General features: G+C 42.0%; 1 protein-coding gene across 5 annotated transcripts in view; it reads left to right on the forward strand.

The window, feature by feature from the left end:
* The window catches only part of ADARB1 (adenosine deaminase, RNA specific B1), a 70,174-nt gene that overhangs the window by 32,860 nt on the left and 18,226 nt on the right, over window positions 1-19,088 (forward strand). For 3 of the 5 annotated variants that reach the window (XM_017838067.1, XM_017838068.1, XM_017838065.1), the window contains 5 exons: window positions 4,250-5,181; window positions 13,835-13,949; window positions 15,838-16,006; window positions 16,509-16,657; window positions 17,269-17,437. In XM_017838067.1, coding sequence (XP_017693556.1) covers window positions 4,250-5,181; window positions 13,835-13,949; window positions 15,838-16,006; window positions 16,509-16,657; window positions 17,269-17,437 — 1,534 coding nt within the window. Of the gene's footprint in view, window positions 1-4,249; window positions 5,182-13,834; window positions 13,950-15,837; window positions 16,007-16,508; window positions 16,658-16,755; window positions 16,935-17,268; window positions 17,455-19,088 lie in introns of those variants that run through there. The other 2 variants (XM_017838069.1, XM_017838070.1) reach the window with 2 other exon arrangements.

Genomic DNA, 19,088 nt, shown 5'->3' on the forward strand with positions numbered 1-19,088 from the left:
AGCATGCTGTTTTTTAATGAAGAAAAGATATTTATTTAGAATGTCCCCAGGCCACTAAATGAGAGTAGCTACAATCATCATCTTTCAGTTCAACTAAGAGTCATCTAAATTTAATTAATTGTGCTCCAGATCAGACAGAGCAAGGAGAGTGCTGTCTCTCAGCAAGCAGGTAATGGAAGTTCCCCAATGGATAAAATATCTTAATTGGAGGCACTTTTTAATTACAGGGAATAAACCCAAAAATGAACCAATGCACTTGGAGAGATCTCATTCTTTACTGGCATGAAAATTTCCTGTGACTTTTTTCTGCTTTGAGTGTCCTTGGGTTTGTAAGTTGTCAAACAAGATCTGGGGGGCAAGGACTTTCCTTCCACTGAAGTTGTTGGTGTGTGATACTGTCAACTGTGATTTGAACCAAGGCAACTTCCACAGACATCAATCAAATCTACAGTTGAAGCTGTCAGCTAATTTTAGTGACCAGAAAATATGCCAACCTCACAAAAAATGTCCGACTTTTAAATCATGGGTTGTATAAATGTTTAGAAAAACAGGATCTCAATCATCAAGTGTCTTAATGCTGCTTTAAAGCATTAAATGCACAGTAGACATGATGGTCCTCAAAGGGCTCTCTAAAGCATTCATTCCTTGAACACTTATTTAAAGACTGGAAAATGCATAGGCAAAAAGAACACTGAAAACCTAGGGTTAGGCTGTTTGTAAACCTCTTGATTTTTGGGTCTGTTAGAAGATCCACAAGACTGTGCAACCTTCCTGAGGCAAGACAATGTTAATGTGTGGTCACTTGTCAACCACCACAAAAGTTTAATCAAAAAGGAAGTAGAATAATAAAGAGCATCCATTACTGAATGTAGAAGAGTGTTTTATAATTCAGATTTATTTTTTTTTTTACTCCTGCCAGCTCTCTCTTTTGTTTTATACTTTCTAACAGTGTTTTAACATTTACAGTTCTCATTTTCCCGTCCTATTTTAGCAGTGATGCTGGCAGCACAAAACTTATCACCGGTCTCCAAATGAGACTGCCAGACTTTAAAATTATCTAAACTGTTTCTAGAACGTTCAAGGAGTGGTGATTCACATCTGTCATGACCTCAGGACAAGGGACAGCTAGAGCCCGATGGCATAGAGAAGGGATGAGAAGGTTGAAATGCTAGAGATCTCTGAAAAAGTGTGCACAGCAGGGAGTGTTTAATATTAAAATCATCAAATTAAAAAAAATAGCCAATAAAAAACAATAGATGCTTTAAGGCTAGCAGTGGAGGTTCAAAGCAAGCAATGGGAGATGTTTTCATGCAACGTCTAATGAAGTTGTAAAGTGCTTTGGCCAGGACATTGTGGATACCAAGAGTTTGTGGGGTCTTTAAAAGCAAATTAGGCATTTTGCTGGGGGGGGAGGATGGATGGCTCCCTGCCGTGCTCTCTTGGACAGCCCAGAGTTTCAAGGCTGCCCTGGGGAAGGGCCACTGTGTCCTTGGTATGTCTTGGAATGATACTCTCTCCTGGGGTCTGCTGGTGGCCCTGTCACAGATGGGGAGCTGGACAAGGAGAGGAGGAGCCTGGAAGGTGAGGTGCCTGGAAAAGGGAAGACTGTTTCTGAGCAGCAGGGAGAGGCTGGGCTGGAGGAGTTACTCCATGTCTGAATATGGACAAGATTGGAGATGATTTCTCTGACTCGAACAGGCTACATTTTGACTAATCTGTCAGATCTTCTCGAGCCCTAAGGCAATTAGAGGCCCTCACCACTGCTGGGCAGGACAGGCTAAAGGAAAGGACTGAAAGCACATCTTCACCCTCGCTCTGAGGAGGAGTTCCTTTCTCTTGCAGTCGGGTGACTCTGTGGGTTGAAACAAACACAGGTCCTTTTGGTTTGCGCAGGAATTGTTTTCTTTCCGTCGCCTGCTTGGATTTGGATCAACTCCACAGTGTAGGAAATTGCCTCCTTTCCTGGTTTCTTGGTTTGACTTGGGGTGCCAGCTCCCTGCTTGCTTTCTCTCCTAATGTCTCCCACCCCGCAGGCTCTCCAAAGCTAACAAGCCCAGTAGCTCTCAGTCAAGGACTAGTTTTCTTCACTTTTCTCTTATCAGATGAGGTAAGCCTGCAAGCTTATTTCCTGCTCCCTACAAGTCCCCCTTCTCTGTCAGGGCATCATTTCTCCTGCCTGGGTTGTGAGATGGATTAAGGAGTTCCTCCAGCTGCCATGCTTACATGCAAAAATTCTTTTTTTAGCGTTCAGCTGGAGCCTGTTCAACTTCTGTTTTCCTTCTGTGGTTTCCACAGGCATTGGTAGTTGTCTTCATATAAAAAGAAAGATAAAACCAGAGACCATTAATTAGTGTCAACTCAGTGATTTATGTTCAGCCTAAAAGTCATGTTGGTTGGTTGATAACAAATTCCTGGTGCCACCTTTAAGGGCAGTGTTCCAGAAATGATGTTTTAGATGAGATGTAATTTTTGGAGATTACAGCTTCAGGTAAGAAACTGATTTAAAAATTCCCTCTATTTGTCCTTAGATTCCTCTACCATAAATATGTATTTATATACAGAATATATGCATGAACAATGTGTATTGACAGTTTTGACCCCATGGTCCACGTTCTGAGGCAATATGTGTGTGGCTGAACAGGAGAGACTTGATTAAATGTAGCAGATTTCTAGCAATGAAAGGCTTCAGAATACTCAGTGTTTCAATTCTTGACCAAATTTAATTGAATTAATTGCATGTTCAGTACTGTACAATTCTCTGTTGTGCTGCCGTGACTTAACAAAATGTGTTCCTGTTTTGGCTCTTTCCTTTGATTTTTTTTTTTTCTTCTTTTCTTTCTCTTCGAGCACCGAAAGGAGTAACCTATCAAGCTTTTGCTGGAGGATGTTATAAATGAAAATTTAGTAACCATTCCATCAGCTTTGTAACCTGGGCGAAGTGATGTGTGCGTGGTAGGGGGTTCTTAGGGAAGACTGAAAGCGTCACTGAAATTTGTCGCTCCGAGAGCTCCCACCTTGGTTTGCTCTCATTTCAGTTAAAATTTATCACCTGGGATCAATGTAGATGTAATACAGATATTTTGAAGTTTTGGAACAGAAGAGTTAGAAATACTTGACCTACTAAATTTGCCTTTTCATTCACACATGCCAATAGAAAGCACAAATAATCAATTTCTTTAGTTTTTTTATCAGCGTGAAAATGAGGTCTTTTGAAGTTACAGCAAATTTAATTCTTTAAATATAGCTCTGACATATCATTACCCCAACTTTCTACTTTGAAAATAAACCATTATGTTGTTATTGACTTTCTCCCACCCCATTAAAATATCATCACTGTAAATGTGCAGCTTTTGTCCCACTTCTATTCCTCATAGCCTTAAGAGAGGATCTTTATAATGATTTTTGGGTTTGTAGTTCTGTGACAGCAGTATTTTTGGCAAGGAATTGTGCTTGTAAATGACAAATATAAGTTGTTGTTTTTTTTTTTAATAGAAGGCTGTCTATTGGAAATATATAAAGTAGTCTTGTAGTCATGGTGGCACAGCAGGCAGCTGTAGGCAGCAGGCAGCTGTAGTTCCTGAGTAAAATTGGGGTGAGGTGAAATGAATATTTAGGAAAGGCATAAAAAAAGAATTGAATTAGGAAAATACGGAATAGCTGAAGAGAAACAAAAGCATTTAAACACTCTTCAGTCATGGTACCTACCAAAGAGCTGCCTAATTTTTCATTGCTCAGGTTTTATTTATGTAATTTTTCAATTTGAGCAACTAAAAATCACTGAGGCAAAAAAGTAACATGACTAAAATAAGAATAAAATAGAATTAAATACCTGTCTCCGAGTTCTGGTCTTAAGCATCCATTTTTATTTTGTTAATGGTAGTTGTTTGTTTTATGGGTATATTCTACCATAACTTATATTTCTGATTTAAGGCATTTTTCAGGCTAAATGTAATTTATAAGTAAAAGTTTTGTTCCAGCATAATTTAAATGAAAAAACCAGAGCTGTTGTGGGTTTTTGCTATGTGACTGTATCAAATGTGTAGCTTGAAGATCACTGTGTTATTTCTTGAATCATTGAGATTGTATTACGTTGTTATTATTATTATCTATGGTTGTATTGCAAAAATATTTAACCTGTGAGCACACATCACTTAACCAGTTACAAAGAGAGATAAAGGAATCTATAAATTTTGCATTTACAAGATCCTGCACCGAAGGCATTGTAAGTTACTCTTTCTGGGCACCGCAGGTTCGAGCAGCACCGACATTAAAGAAAACCGCAACGTGGACAACGTTCCCCCCAAAGACAGCGGTGGGACAGGAGCCGGGGAGGGGACACAGCTCTCCAACGGTGGCAGCAGCAGCAGCAGGAAGAGACCTTTGGAGGAGGGCAACAATGGCCATTCCAAATTTCGCCCCAAGAAGAGGAAGAAAATGCCCGGCCCTGTTCTTCCAAAGAACGCCCTGATGCAACTTAATGAGATCAAACCTGGTTTACAGTACAAACTCCTCTCCCAGACGGGGCCAGTCCATGCCCCCATGTTCGTGATGGCAGTGGAAGTCAATGGGCAGGTGTTTGAGGGATCTGGCCCAACGAAAAAGAAAGCCAAGCTTCACGCTGCCGAGAAGGCTCTGCGGTCTTTCGTCCAGTTCCCAAACGCCTCAGAAGCCCACCTGGCAATGGGAAGGACTCTGTCGGTCAACACGGACTTCACGTCCGACCAGGCGGACTTCCCCGACACCCTTTTCAACGGGTTTGAAACGCCGGTCCCTTCCGATGCTTCCTTTTACCTCGGCTCCAACGGGGACGGCTCCTTTAGCTCTGGTGGGGAATACGGTTTGCCGTCGTCCGCTGTGGCCAGCAGCCTTTCCCAGTCGCCTCTGCCCCTGCCATCACCCTACCCCACTGCCAGTGGCAAGAACCCCGTCATGATCCTCAACGAGCTGCGGCCGGGGCTGAAGTACGAGTTTCTCTCGGAGAGCGGAGAGAGCCACGCCAAAAACTTTGTCATGGCTGTGGCGGTGGATGGTCAGACTTTTGAGGGCTCGGGAAGAAACAAGAAGCTGGCAAAAGCTCGGGCGGCTCAGTTGGCCCTGGCATCCTTGTTTAACATGCAGCTGGACCAGACTCCGTCTCGGCAGCCTATTCCCAGCGAGGGGCTCCAGTTGCACTTGCCACAGGTGAGAAATCCTCTGGGTGTTGTTGGTAGCTTTTGGGTGATGACCAGGAGGAGCCAAGTCGTGCATACTGAGTCAACTCTAACAGCATTTCGGCTGTTTATTCTGCTTCTGTAAAGCTGTGTGTGCATATATATATATATATAATGTCTGTATATATGTATTAGGTGATTTATCCACTTATGGCTTCTGACAATTTCATGAGCTCTTTGTATTCTCTTGCACAGAGAGGAGGCTTTGTTGATGATGTTTTCAGCCTTGATCATGTCATGTAAGAGAGCCCCAGCCCCAGTGCAGTGCCAGCTTGGATTATGGTTTATGCTGAGGAAAGGTTGAATCGCATCTTGCTCATCTCAGGCAGCAAGACTTAATTCAAGCTCAAGTCAGAATTACTGCTTTAAGTAAAATTATTATTTGACACAACAGTTCTTAGCAGAGAAGAAAATTGTTCTCTCCTGCAAACAGAAATTGTTGGTGTGAACAGAGCTGAGTGATGGAAGTCAAGGTCAGATTAAGTGAGACTGATGCAGTTGCCACTGATTTCCAGGGTCTAAACACAATCAGAGTGCATGTATCCACGATGTGTGGTTCAATAGCTGTCATCTGAAGGGTTGTGCTCTAAGCAAATTAATTAATATGCACATGGAAGTTACTTAGGCAAGTAAATCTTGGATGAGAAAGAATTTAAATCAAATAATTAATGAACTAGGGAAAATATCAACCATACCAGGCATAGATTAAAAATTTAAAATAGATAGAATGGAGTAGTTTTTATTTTTCTAATGAAGAATAATTCTCCCATGTTTTCTTGCTTGTGTTTCTCCCCAGTCAAACTATGATAATGATTCTTTGACTGCTTTCTACTGCATCTCTCGGATCTTTTTAATGATATATACCTGTCTAAATTCAAATATTTGCCTGTGACTTTTTTTAAACTTTCTGTTTATTATGAGAATTTTAAGGCCTTGACCTTTTCAATCTCAAAAACACTGTTTTAGATTTTGTTATGATTCTAAGAATGTAAGTATTTTATGTTGTTTTCTCAAAATGAATGGACAATATGCGTATTTTAGAACTTCCTATATGCTTTCTTTTCACTGTTGCACAATTATTGTGTTACTAATGTTTCCTTCATTTTCGAATCCAGGGTCATGGTATTTTGTGTATTAAAATTTCTTCAGTAGATCCAGTAATTTCAGACTGCATTCTCTGCTCCGCTTTTAAAAGTGGATTTGACTCCAGACACCAAAAAAATTTCCCTGCCAGTAATTTATGTGTTATTAGTTCTCAAATCAATAAAATGGTGAAAACTGGAATAGGGAAGTGTGAAAAAGCCCGAGGTGAGATGGGGAAGATCTACATGGGTGCTGCCTAATGTAGAACTGATTTCGAGTCATTTTTTCATTCAGGGGCTTTTGATCAGCTTGTTGTCAGGATATCATCCTTTCTGCACTTCACTATGTTGTATTGCTTTGATTTTAATTATAATTAGCCACTGAGTTACTGGAATTATATCAGGTCTGCTACATATTAGTGATTTTCATCTGGTATGTATTTGATTATTTAAGCATTTGTGGTGTTTTCAAGTCCTGCCTTATTTATTCTTTTTTTTTAAAGTCTGTGAGTTGTTTTTAGACTCTTTTACTGTGTAAAAGAGTGTTAAATTCAGAGATACTCCTAAAGTGGGGGAAGTTGGAGAGTACAGGAATGATGTGAATGAGGATACAATGTGTTGTAGGCCACGGACCAAATAAAAAACGTTGATTGGGTTGGAGAAATGGAAACTAGAAACACGCAAGGGAGGAAAAATTCAAATACCAAATGCTTAGGGGAAATAACAGAAGTACAGTGTGGTTGTGCTGATGAAGGTGTTGGAACTGACTGCCTGGGTGGCAGGTTCCAAACCTGCTTGTAAGTTGAGGTGTTCGTTTGTGGTGAGAAAAGTGGATGAAGTGAGAAGTGTCGAGAGGAAAGATGATCCCTGTGACAGGGGTGGTCAGGGGTGTGGCTGAAATGCACATCTGTGATCCCACCAGACCTCCTGGTAACTGCAGGGGCCCCAAGGGAAATTAAATGCAGAAATACACGGTATCAAATGGTACACAAGGGCAGTTGCAATCAAAAACCAGGTTATGGCATGGGAGTAGGTATAATCTTACAGTCTGTACAGGGAATTACTGAGGTGCTGATGCTGTGATTTTAATTTAAGCTTGTCTGCTTGCTCCCAGCCTGACTTTTTGTGAGGGACAAAGCAAGAGTCACTGCAGTGAGGAACAATTCTGTGCTGGGAAAGTGAGTTAAGGTCAGTAAGACACTCAACACGTGCCTCACAGTGGGTAAAAATGCCCCACTGAAAAAATCAGCACTCGTCATTTATCACCTTGGCAGTGGGTGTGTTAGGATTGAAGAGGTTGTCAGACTTGCAATTAGAGAGACTTGCCTCTTCAAAGCAAGGAAAATATTTTTATGGTTAGCTCTGCTCTGTGAATTGATCATAAAATCATAGAATCACAGAATGGCTTGGGTTGGAAGGGCAGGGACACCTTCCACTAGCCCAGGTTGCTCCAAGCCCCATCCAGCCTGGCCTTGGACACTTCCAGGGATCCAGGGGCAGCCACAGCTTCTCTGGACAACCTGTGCCAGGGCCCCTCACTCACTACCCTCACAGGGAAGGATTTCTTCCCACTATCCTGTCTAACCCCGCCTCTGTCAGTGGGAAGCCCTTCCCTCCTGTTCTGTCACTCCATGCCCTTGTCCAAAGTCCCTTTCCAGCTCTCTCAGAGCCCCTTTAGGCACTGGAAGGGGCTCTAAGGTCTTGCTGGAGCCTTCTCCAGGCTGAACAACTCTGGCTCCTTTATTCTGTCTCCAGAGCAGAGGGGCTCCTGCTCTTGGAGCATCTCCATGGCCCCCTCTGGACTCAATGCAATAGGTACCTGTCTGTTTTTTTGTTGGGGACCCCAGAACTGGATGCAGCAATGAGGGGGTGTCTCACAAGAGCAGAGTAGAGGGGAAGAATCCCCCCCCCCTCAACAACCACCCTCACATTACCTCCCACTCCTCAGTGCAAGGAGCCACAGGATATACCAAGGGCTCTAAAATGTTTCCTCCAAGTTTCATTCTTTTCCCCAGAAGAAAACTGGTTATTTCAGCATTCTTAGATTAGTACCATTAAGAAGTTTAAGTGCATGGCTTGTTTGCAGGCTTAGCAGTTGATGAGAACTGGAGAAGTCAGCGAAATCTGGTTTCTGGGACAAAGATTATTGTTGAGCACTCAACCACAGCAAGAGCCATGCTGGGACAGGCAAAAGCTCCTTCTCACACGTCCCGTCCCCTCTGCCACATCCCTGCCATCGGGCCCAGCACTGGGAAGCGTGAGGTTTGCAGGAGATGCTGGTGCTGGCTGAGACTATCTCCACTCACAGAGCTGATCCTGCTGTTGAGCATCGCCTTGGACATCTCAAGAGATGGGACAAGGATGTCCATGGACATCTCAGGAGCAGTGGATGCTCCCTCGGACTTCCTTATTTCTTCATTTTTGTCTTTATCATCCTGAGAGAAGTCTCCCAGAGACCACTTGCTTTCTCTCCTTTGTTTCTTTTTCCTTAGACACTCCCTACTCCCCAAGGAAGGCTGGGAAGGGTCTCACACCTCTGTCAAAGGTAGGATAGTGCTGTCCCTAAAAGACTCAGACCAGCACCAAATGCTTTGGAAAAAAACTGAGAAAAGAACATATTGGTAGTGGTAATTCCCCAGCCAGTCCAGGCTGCTGGCATCACTCAGGGGAGTGTTTTCCATCAGATGATGGGAGCCTACTGGTGGAGCTATCACCTCTTTAGGCCACTGATGGCCTCTGTTAGAAAGCTTATATGGAGGTTTTCCTAATGCTATTTCCCAGATTTCCTCAAACTGCTTGCTTAAAAAGATAGCTGATTAGTCAGGTTGTGCAGAGAGGTGGGAATTGGAATTGTAAATATTGAGGCTTAAATACAGAGTTAAATACAGACTGTTGTGAGGGAAAGCAAGCTGAACTACACAAGTAAGCAGTGTAGCTGCAGATGAGATAAATTTGAAAAAAACTCCACTAAAGAGAGTATTTTTAATCGTTCACCTAACTGCATTTATTCATTTTATCCTTTATATTGTTGTGGACAAACATTGAAAGAAAACGTTAACCGGGAGAAATGGAGTGAGAACCATTACTACAAGGGCTACTGGTACTTGAAGTGCTTTTTTAATCCTTTTAATAGTTGCTGTGGAATTGGAAGAGATGTAAAAGATGTATCAGCATAACCAGTGAGAGACTCTACAGCCAGGCAGAATTTTCTTTAAATCAATACAGGAAAGTTTGGAGCATTATAAAACAATTACCCTGTTTTATTAGCATAGATATGTTTCTATCTTCTCTGAATTGAGTGTGCTGGTCTTTGTTAGAGTGGAGGACCTGGCTGACCTTGATTTTACCTGCTGTGGAAAGTTCACATAAGCCCTAAACTGTGAAGGTATGGAAAAAAAAACCAACATGAGGGAGAACATTTCTGCTTGAGAAGGATCCCTGGAGATCCAAGGAGAGCACAGAAGTCTTGGGTCGGTTCCCTGGGGAGAGCTGTGTGCTCTTGGCCCAGGCAGTTCCCTTCTCCTGCTGCCTTTGATTCCACCGTGCAAGTCATCACCAGCATTCAGCATGGATGGTCTCCATGACCTGCCATGGTCTTCCTCCAGCTCCAGGTGGACCTGGACTTCATCAGCTTAAGGATATCTTCAAATATGGATGGTCAGGGTGATTCTGGTACAACACTGCTGCAAGATGTGTATTGCCAAAACCAGTCTGTGCGTGTAGAAAAGGAGTGGATTCACTGTAACTTCATCAGAGAAAAGGACAATGCACCCAAAATATCTTGGAGCTCACATGCCTTGCCGAGCCAACTGTCAGATATTTTAGGTCTTTCCTTTTTTGAATTATCCAACTTTGAATAATGATTTAATGCAGGAGCAGGGATAGAGAAACTCTGTATGAGATGTTAGGGCATTCATGGGGAAGGTGAGACATGAGTTCAGTTTCTCTTCTGATTAATATTTATTTACATGAAAGGCAGTAGAGTCAGAGTGAGATGTGAAAGATCCTTCCCCAGGCCTGGGATTGTGGAAACAGCTTCAAGTCCTTGGTTTTCAGATGGGGACAGCAAGGACATCCTTTTCTGGCCAGTAAATTTTGTTCCCAGCACTGCACTGGTCTGTTCATCGCCAGCCTTGTTCCCATCTCTTTCATGCTCTTAACTATGTCAATCCTTCTGGGACAGAAGGATAATTCTTCTAATTTATTGGGTAAGTATTCTTATAAAAGACCGAAGTGACTTCAGTGACTACATCTATAGGCATTTAACAGTGTTTATTCCTCACCACCCAGCTGTTGTCACACAATTTGAGTATCAAATTGAAATAAAAAAATCTTTAATATACCTGCCTGGGTTTTGGCAGTGATTTCCTCCCCCCCTCCTCCCCTCCAGTTCCTCTGGATCGTTTGCATCTCCAGTGGTCATTTTGTCTCACTTGAGTTCTGTCTAGTCCTTTTTATCAGCCCTCCACAGTGTTTGGTTCTGTGTTCATCCAAGCGGTTTTAGGTTTCCTTGCCAGCAGCTTAGTTCCAGGCTGCAGCCCCATCCCCTTCTGCTGCACCAGCTTCCATCATCCCAGAGGGACTCACCGTGTTCTCATTTGTCTACCAATGCTACAGTTTCCACTGCTTTGCTTGTTATGTGAAAAAAAGCATCCTTTTGGAAAAAAGCGAATGTATCCACCCTGTATGCCAGCATCCTACCCAGCTGCTGTTCAGGTAGCCTTTTGTCAGAGGTATTGGCAGATATTAGTTTCTTCCCAGAAACACCTGGCAGTTTCAGTTCCCAGCTTTGGGAAAGGCTCCATCAGTTACCACTCATCACACTCCCTTTTTTTTTTTTTTTTTCTGAGAAAAGGTGAATTATGTTGTTTATTCTCTGGGTGGCAAGCCTTTCTGGCAGGTTTGAAGCCTCTCTGAAGCATGGAATCATAGAATAGTTTGGGTTGGAAGGGACCTGAAGCATATATTCTCTGTGGATCAGGTCCATCCCTATTTAGAACAGCTTGTTTCCCCAGGATATTCCATCACCATGTCATTCAGCGTGATTTTACCATTGCCTGGTAGTTTGTCAGCTGCCAGCCATGTTCTCTTGTCCAGCACTTCACGGTGTAAGGTAGAGCAGAAAATATATGGATTACAGAAATGAGAGCATAAAACTTGCAGCTGGGAAGCAGTATCCATAATTGTGCAGTGAGGTCATGGGTAAAACAGTGGCATGGGGACTCAGTGCCTTGACCCTGCAGTGATCTGCCCACATGGCTGCAGGGAGGTTAATAATCATTTAAGACTTTTGTGGTTTAATTTTCCATTTCTAAAACCAGAGTGACTAAAAAAAACCCCATAATTATTTGCTTTCTGTTTCGTGTATTTACTTAAAGTTCAGCTTTCTGTATTCAGTAAGTACTAGCACAATTAAATGCAGATTTAGTGTGTGGTTGTTGTGCTGTCAGAGCACGGACTTGAACCCAGTTTTGGGTCCTGCAACAAAAAGGCCTAGTCTGAAAATCAGTGCCTGACCAGACATGTTCATAGCCTCTGAGAAAAATTGTGTTCCTGAAAAATACAGTAAGTTTCTCAGTTGCAATCCATTCAAATGCATCAAGAAAACTGGTGTTTGCCATGTCAAGAGTCTTCTGACTCCACAAGTTGTGCAATCGCAAAACATGGGCCAAGGCTGGCGCAGATGTGACCTGACTGCTGGTCAGTGTCTCCTGGCAGACTCTGGAAAAAGCTGTTGAGCTCTGGAAGCATGACACATGAGCTTTAGTTATTCCTTCCTTGGCTGCTAAACCTTTTCCAGAAGGAAGTTAACATTGAGAGCATCTCCACGTTATTTCTAGGCTGTTGGTTCTCATGAGCCTTGTTAAGGAAATGAGGGTGAATGGAGCTGGCAGTCTTCAAACATTTTTCTTTTTTTTTTTTCTCTTCTTTTTCCCCTTCTTTTCCCTTTCTTTTCCCCTTCTCTCTTTCCCTTCTCTCTTCCCCTTCTTTCTCTCTTCCTCTTCTTTCTCTCTTCCTCTTCTTTCTCTCTTCCTCTTCTTTCTCTCTTCCCCTTCTTTCTCTCTTCCCCTTCTCTCTTCCCCTTCTCTTTTCCCTTTCTTCCCTAGCAGTCTGTTTTTAGAACTGATTGTATTCAAGAGTTTGTACCTTCTCAGCTGGGTGCCCAGTCTCTCTATACTGCTGCCCATCAGCTGTGTTGATTTGCCCTGGGCTCTCTGGAAGGGTGATGATGGTGATGATGTTCCATTCCTGAGAGCCCAAAACAAGTGTGCAAGCAGATGACACTCATCAACAAGTGTCCTTTTGGGCTTGACGTATTTGCTTACATGTGTGTTTAGCACCACATTGGATGCTTGGGTATTCAAGACATCTGTATCACAGAATCCCAGAATGGTTTGGGTTGCAAGGGGCCATAAAGCTCATCTCATTCCAACCCCCTGCCATGAGCAGGGACACCTTCCACCAGCCCAGGTTGCTCCAAGCCTCATCCAGCCTGGCCTTGGACACTTCCAGGGATGGGGCAGCCACAGCTTCTCTGGGCAACCTGGGCCAGGGCCTCACTCAACATCTGTATGGCACTGTCAGGTGTGACACAGGACCTGTGTCCTTGTGGTGTGTGAACCTGTGGGCCAGGTGTGTACCCCAGAACATCTCAGGTGCTGCTAGTTGTCAGCACATGGTTGCCTTGGCTTCAGTTTCTTTTCACATGAAAATCCAACAATTTGGTCTCGACTCATCTTTTCTAGCTGTTACAGTTCACGTTGTAAAAGTTCAGCTTACAAGTTCAAGCCTCGAAAACAGCAGGTAGGATGAGCTGCAGTGTTGAACTGAATTGTCATTCAACAGGATCAGGACTGGTAGTTTGAAGTTTTCCTTAATTTTCCAAGTTTATCCCCCTTACAGCCTGACTGATAAGGCTGCAAATGTGACTGTTCAAGTTTTCCTGGGGGGTGAAAAAGAGAAATCCTTCCCAATTTTGAGATAGCTTACTTGGGGTTAAATTTTCTATTCCTACCTTTGTATACATCTTGTAGAAATAAGAAATAGAAAGTGTTAAACCAGTGTTGAAAGCAAAGTTGTCCTTATTTATGTAACAGCTAGATAAGGAATTAGATTGTTATAAAAGGTTGGTTTGAAGGGCCTGGATTTTTTTACTTCAATCTTCTTGTCAGGTCCAATGTTAAGGATACTGAAATGATGCGTTTTGAGATTTGAGCATGAGGGTATAGACTTATCTGTCTATCTAGTTGTTCTCCCAAGCCTCAAATGTTCCTCACCATCATGAGCATTAGGTACTTTGATGCTTGGCTTAGGGCTGTCTAACCCTGTTTTAGTAGATGTGGAGCACACATACCTCTGCTTCTACTTGCAGAGAGCTGCGAGTGATGCCTTGATGTCAATTTTTAAAGCGAAAAATTAAAAACTCGTTTCATTTATTATGTATAATATCTCCAAACTGTAAATTTTTATAACTTATTGCTCCTGTAATTTTTATTTTTAATTTTTTTTTTTTCTAATATGCATTTCTTTGCGATCCCACAGGTTTTAGCTGATGCTGTTGCACGCTTGGTTGTAGATAAATTCAGTGATTTGACTGAAAATTTCACATCTCCGCATGCACGTCGAAAAGTTCTTGCTGGAATTGTCATGACAACAGGTAAATTAAAAAAAAAAAAAAAGAAGTAGTATTTTAACTGCTTAAATACAAGAGCTCTGTTTGCATTCTAGTACACTACCTTTTTTCAGTCAAACGGTATTGAAATATATTTTTACTGTTTAATCTTGAAGGTGGACTAAATATAGTAAATAGATCTCAACTAAGGATATTTACAGGAAAGTTAGACCTGCAAATACTTCTGTTTCCACAGAGTTCCAGTTTCCTGCCTGATTGAGACATCTGAGTAGCCCACGGTGTACAAAATGTAGCTTTTAAAATGAATCACAAAACTTCCTGAAAATAAATAAGTTTCCCCCCCCATCAGTCATGCAGATTGCATTCTTGGTTTGGGCCTGTTATGTAAGAATTATGCTTCTTTCCAAGTTTTTAATATTTTGGACTTCGTTATTCTTGCTGTATTTTATTCTTAGTGCTTGATGTGAGTCATTTTAGTAAAAATATCTGAAGAAAGCAGCTTAGGTTTTGGCAGATGGCAGTGGTGTGCACGTGTAAGCAATGGTGTCCTGGTTCTCTGGTTGCTGACACGAGATCTGTGCTTGTCCAAATCTCCCAAAACAGTGAAGTTCTGCCCTAAACTGATCTGCAACCACACTGCTGCTGAATTTTCCTTGTGCTAAGGTTGATCTCGGTCTTCAATCCATCTTAACCCTTGTTGGGACATTCATTTTGAGCCTCTCACGAGGCTGTCCCAGCCGTGTCCCCTCCTGGTCTCTTGCCCACCCCCAGCACACGGGCCCTTGGCAGGTTTGGAAAGCCTTGATGCTCCTCAAGCCCTGCTCAGGAACAGCCAAACCTCCATCTGGTACAAACACCGTTTTAGCCCCAAATACAAAGCACTTGTGAGGAACATGGTGTCGTTTTGTTTAATGTATTTTGTGGCATTTAAAAGGTTTTTATATAATTACAGCCCTGCATCTGCAATTCTCAGAAGAGCCACGTGCCAAAGAATCAAGACTTAATTAACACGTGAATACCTTTTGATTACCTGAAGAAATAGCTTTACACAGAATTAGAAAACATCTTTGCATGGATACATGTCTGGGGAACCTCTGGAATTAGATGACTCCACTGCATAGCTGTGTGTTGCAGCTCCTTGCTTCTCCTCCAGCCCTTTGGGCAGGAGGGGCCAGCTGGGCTCAGGTTCATTTTTTTAATTTTTTGGGCTTTTTTTTCCCCGAGTGTCTTGCTAGGTGGCATTTTGACCTGTCTTTTTGAGTCCTTCATGCAGCTGGGATTTTTTTGAGTGATAAAGGCAGTTCTCTGTCTAGAAAACACCCACCTAATGTATTTTTTTAAGTTCTGTTGTATGGGATGGTTTAATACCAAGAACTACACATTATTACTGCTGGTAATCTTTACAGTGATTTAAGTATTTAAATTTCTTCATTCCCTAGTCTTACCTTCCTTGTTGTTAGTTCAGTACCCTTCTGTAATGTGCTGCTGCTTTAATAAACCAGTGCCTTTCAGATTTCTAAAGTCACTGTGAATGTCTGCATAGGTGGTCAGAAGGTACATGCTGAAAGTTGCTGGCTGCCTGAACCTCAGGAAAAAAACCACTTTGGGTCTCAAGCTTTAATAACTCTTCCTGAAGCAGCATTTTTTCCCTGCAGGTTTTCAATTTTTAACTTGTCCAAACTCCAACATGAAGAGCTCATGAGAACCAGAGACTGTGCTGGTACAGGGAGGATATGGCTGACTGAAGCTTTTGTTTTAAAGAAAATATTGGAAGAAAAAAAAAACATTTTTTTTTTTTTTAAATAAGCAAACAGCACAAAAAAAAGAGCCTTCTTTGGGTTCGGCAAGAAGATCACTCAGTAAGTTATTTGTGATGTTAATTGCGTCTCCTTCCTGAAATTTTGTTTGGCAGGTACAGATGTGAAAGATGCCCTTGTAATAAGTGTTTCTACAGGAACAAAATGTATCAATGGTGAATACATGAGCGATCGTGGTCTTGCATTAAATGATTGCCACGCGGAAATTATAGCTCGACGGTGCCTGCTGAAGTTTCTGTATACACAACTTGAGCTTTACCTAAGGTAAGCTGGAGGGAAAAGGAAGATGAGCTGATACCACAGAGTTGAAAATCTGTCCACGTAAAACATGTGTCTTCGTTATTTCAGTGTGAAACTCTTGTCCTGTTGCATTAGGATGTTGAATTTAGAACTCGGGGCCCTTTGCCCTCAAGTTTGACTTGAACAAAACGTTTATTCAGTGAGGTGTCTCTCATGAAGGGGGAGGACAGGAAAAATAATTGGGAATCGTTCTGTAAACTGCAGACATATAAATCAAAATAATATCAAGTGGGCTAAAAGGTGCTGGTGTTTCATTTGCTGGTAAGTGCCTGAAAGCTCTTGACATCTGGAGATGTTTCGTGTCTTGATGGTCCTTTAATTTTGTTAATTGTAATAACTGTTAGATTAATATTATAAAATTTTCAGCCATCCTGTGTTTGTTTTTAATGCCCGTTAAGACTGCACAGCTTGTGGCTTATTTCCATGTTAATGTCAGTTTTGACTCTACCTTTCTTCTCTGTTTCAGCAATAAAGAAGATCAGCAAAAATCCATTTTTATCAGATCAGAGCAAGGCGGGTTTAAGCTGAAGGAGAATGTGCAGTTCCATCTCTATATCAGCACATCTCCTTGTGGTGATGCTCGGATTTTCTCCCCCCATGAAGCAGCACAAGAGGGTATGACAGCAGTCCTCCTCAACCCCAGGGAGCTTAAATTATTCGTGGAGCATGTACCAGTGGCATGGTTAAAATTTAGGTGTCTTCTTTCCTTTTAGCATAGAGGTGTGTTAGACAAAGATCTCTTCCAAAAAAATCTGAGCTGTTCTTCCTCTGTGGTAGAAGTTCAGTATAGAGTGATGAACCCTGTGGTCTTGAAGAGGCTGATGCTAACTGAGATAAGCCAGTGAGTCAGCAAGTATTCCTACAGAACTAACCATCCCTGTTTCCCTGTTTCTGTCCTTTAACAGCGGTTCTCTGCGTGCCCCTTCCACGGTCTGCCCTGTAACTTCATTTTAACGCTGTAACACACAGGGCAGAGCTGAAGAGCTGCCTGCTGCCTACTGCTCCCCTAGCAAAAGCTTGGTTTAACTGCAAGTGTGTCCTAGAAGGCAGTATTTGTGAGAGATGTCTGATGCTGTAGCTGATTTGCCAAGAGCAGTAGGAACTATGATGCAAGCGAGCAGTAACTGCAGACAAATACCTCAAATCGATTCTTCTTACTCTCATTCTGTCTGTAAAACCCTTTGAGAATGTTCCTCAGCTGACTCTAAGTGATTTTTGTCCTTCAGATCAAGGGGACAGGCACCCAAACCGCAAAGCCAGAGGACAGCTGCGGACAAAGATAGAATCTGGGGAAGGGACCATCCCTGTGCGCTCCACTACCACTATCCAGACGTGGGATGGTGTGTTGCAAGGAGAAAGGCTGCTGACCATGTCCTGCAGTGACAAGATAGCGAGGTGAGACACTCAGCAATTGGTTTCTTTGCTGTTCATTTTACTGCTGAAGATGGGTATGCGACAAGGGGGAATGGCCTTAAGCTGAAGCAGGGCAGGGTTAGATGGGATACTGGGAAGAAATCCTTCCCTGTGAGGGTGGTGAGGCCCTGGCACAGGTTGCCCAGAGAAGCTGTGGCTGCCCCATCCCTGGAAGTGTCCAAGGCCAGGTTGGATGGGGCTTGGAGCAACCTGGGCTAGTGGAAGGTGTCCCTGCCCATGGCAGGGAGTGGAACAAGATGAGCTTTAAGGTCCCTTCCAACCCAAACCATTCTGAGATTCTAACAAGAAAGAGGGGTTTTATGGTACTTACAATGAATGTGCAGGGTATTGATGGGCTTATCTCATTAGACATAGCATGAGAGTGGCTGTAATTCCTATGATGAATCTCCTGATTCTTCACCTGCAATTGGTGTTAGACCCTCTGCTGGCTTCATAGGCAAGGTGAAATCATTCTGTATTATTTCAGCCACATAAAGTCATGACAGCTTTGTTTTTTATTTATATCACTGGGAAATAGCAGAGAAATGTTTTAGTTTTTTTTTTTTTCCTGAAGTAGTATAGCATTATCAAAACAGTACAATAAATTTACTGCATTATTTGGATAGCTTCCTCCTGTGATATACACCCTTGCCCCATCATTGAAAATGTTCAGAGTCAGGTTGGATGAGACTTGGAGCAACCTGGTCTAGTGGAAGGTGTCTCTGCCCATGGCAGGGGGTTGGAATGAGATGGTCTTGAAGGTCCCTTCCAGCCCAAACCATTCTGTGATATCAGATACCTACATTTTCATGCACAGATTATAGTTTTATTATTTTGTACAGTGAAAAGTGTCCCTTTTAAAAAAAATATTGACGCACTTTTAGTTTTTAACTTTAAAGTTATTTTAATTTTAGTTTAAATAGTTTTATGCATTGTGATTAAATATTTTGTTTCCAGAACCAGTACTTTAATTTATATTTCATCCAATTCCTTCTTTGTTGTCCTTTTTGACAAAGATTAAGAGATTTTTTGTTGTTGTTTTCAAATTCATAAATGGACAAAAGAAAATTTAGCAGTAGTATTCTTTAACAAGTATGGGAGAGTTGCAGCATAATTTTTTTAAATGAGTCTGTGTGTTTGCAGCCTCTGTGCTCTTGCAAAGTGGATGAAAAAAGCCAGATTTTTCAACTAATGACATTTTAGTTATTTTTCAATTTTATATGTATTATATATACTGTAATTAAAATAGCTCTGCTTTTTTCTCAGGTCAGAGCCTGATTCAAAATTTATTAAGGGTATTAAGTTAGAAATATTCTTGTGAACTGCCTATGCCAAATCAAAAATAGAGGAGGAAAGTTATGTAATGGCTTTGTTCCTTTAGTCTTGTCTCAAGTAATCAGCATCTCTGCTGAAGGAAAACATTTTCTTTTAGTTTAAATCTCCCTAACGTAAATGGATAGGGCCTTTCAGGAGCTATGACAGGCAGATGTGAAAAGGTAATTCTACAAAATTGACATTTCAGCTTCTTTTATAATATTTTCAATAAAATTCACCAAATAAACTCCCCAGTTTCATGCCTGGGACTTCTCCCAACCGTCTGACATGGGATTCACGCCACATTCTTTTATCACAT

The sequence above is a fragment of the Lepidothrix coronata genome, unplaced genomic scaffold (assembly GCF_001604755.1).
Source record: "Lepidothrix coronata isolate B3197 unplaced genomic scaffold, Lepidothrix_coronata-1.0 Scaffold323, whole genome shotgun sequence".
NCBI classification, from domain to species: Eukaryota; Metazoa; Chordata; class Aves; order Passeriformes; family Pipridae; genus Lepidothrix; species Lepidothrix coronata.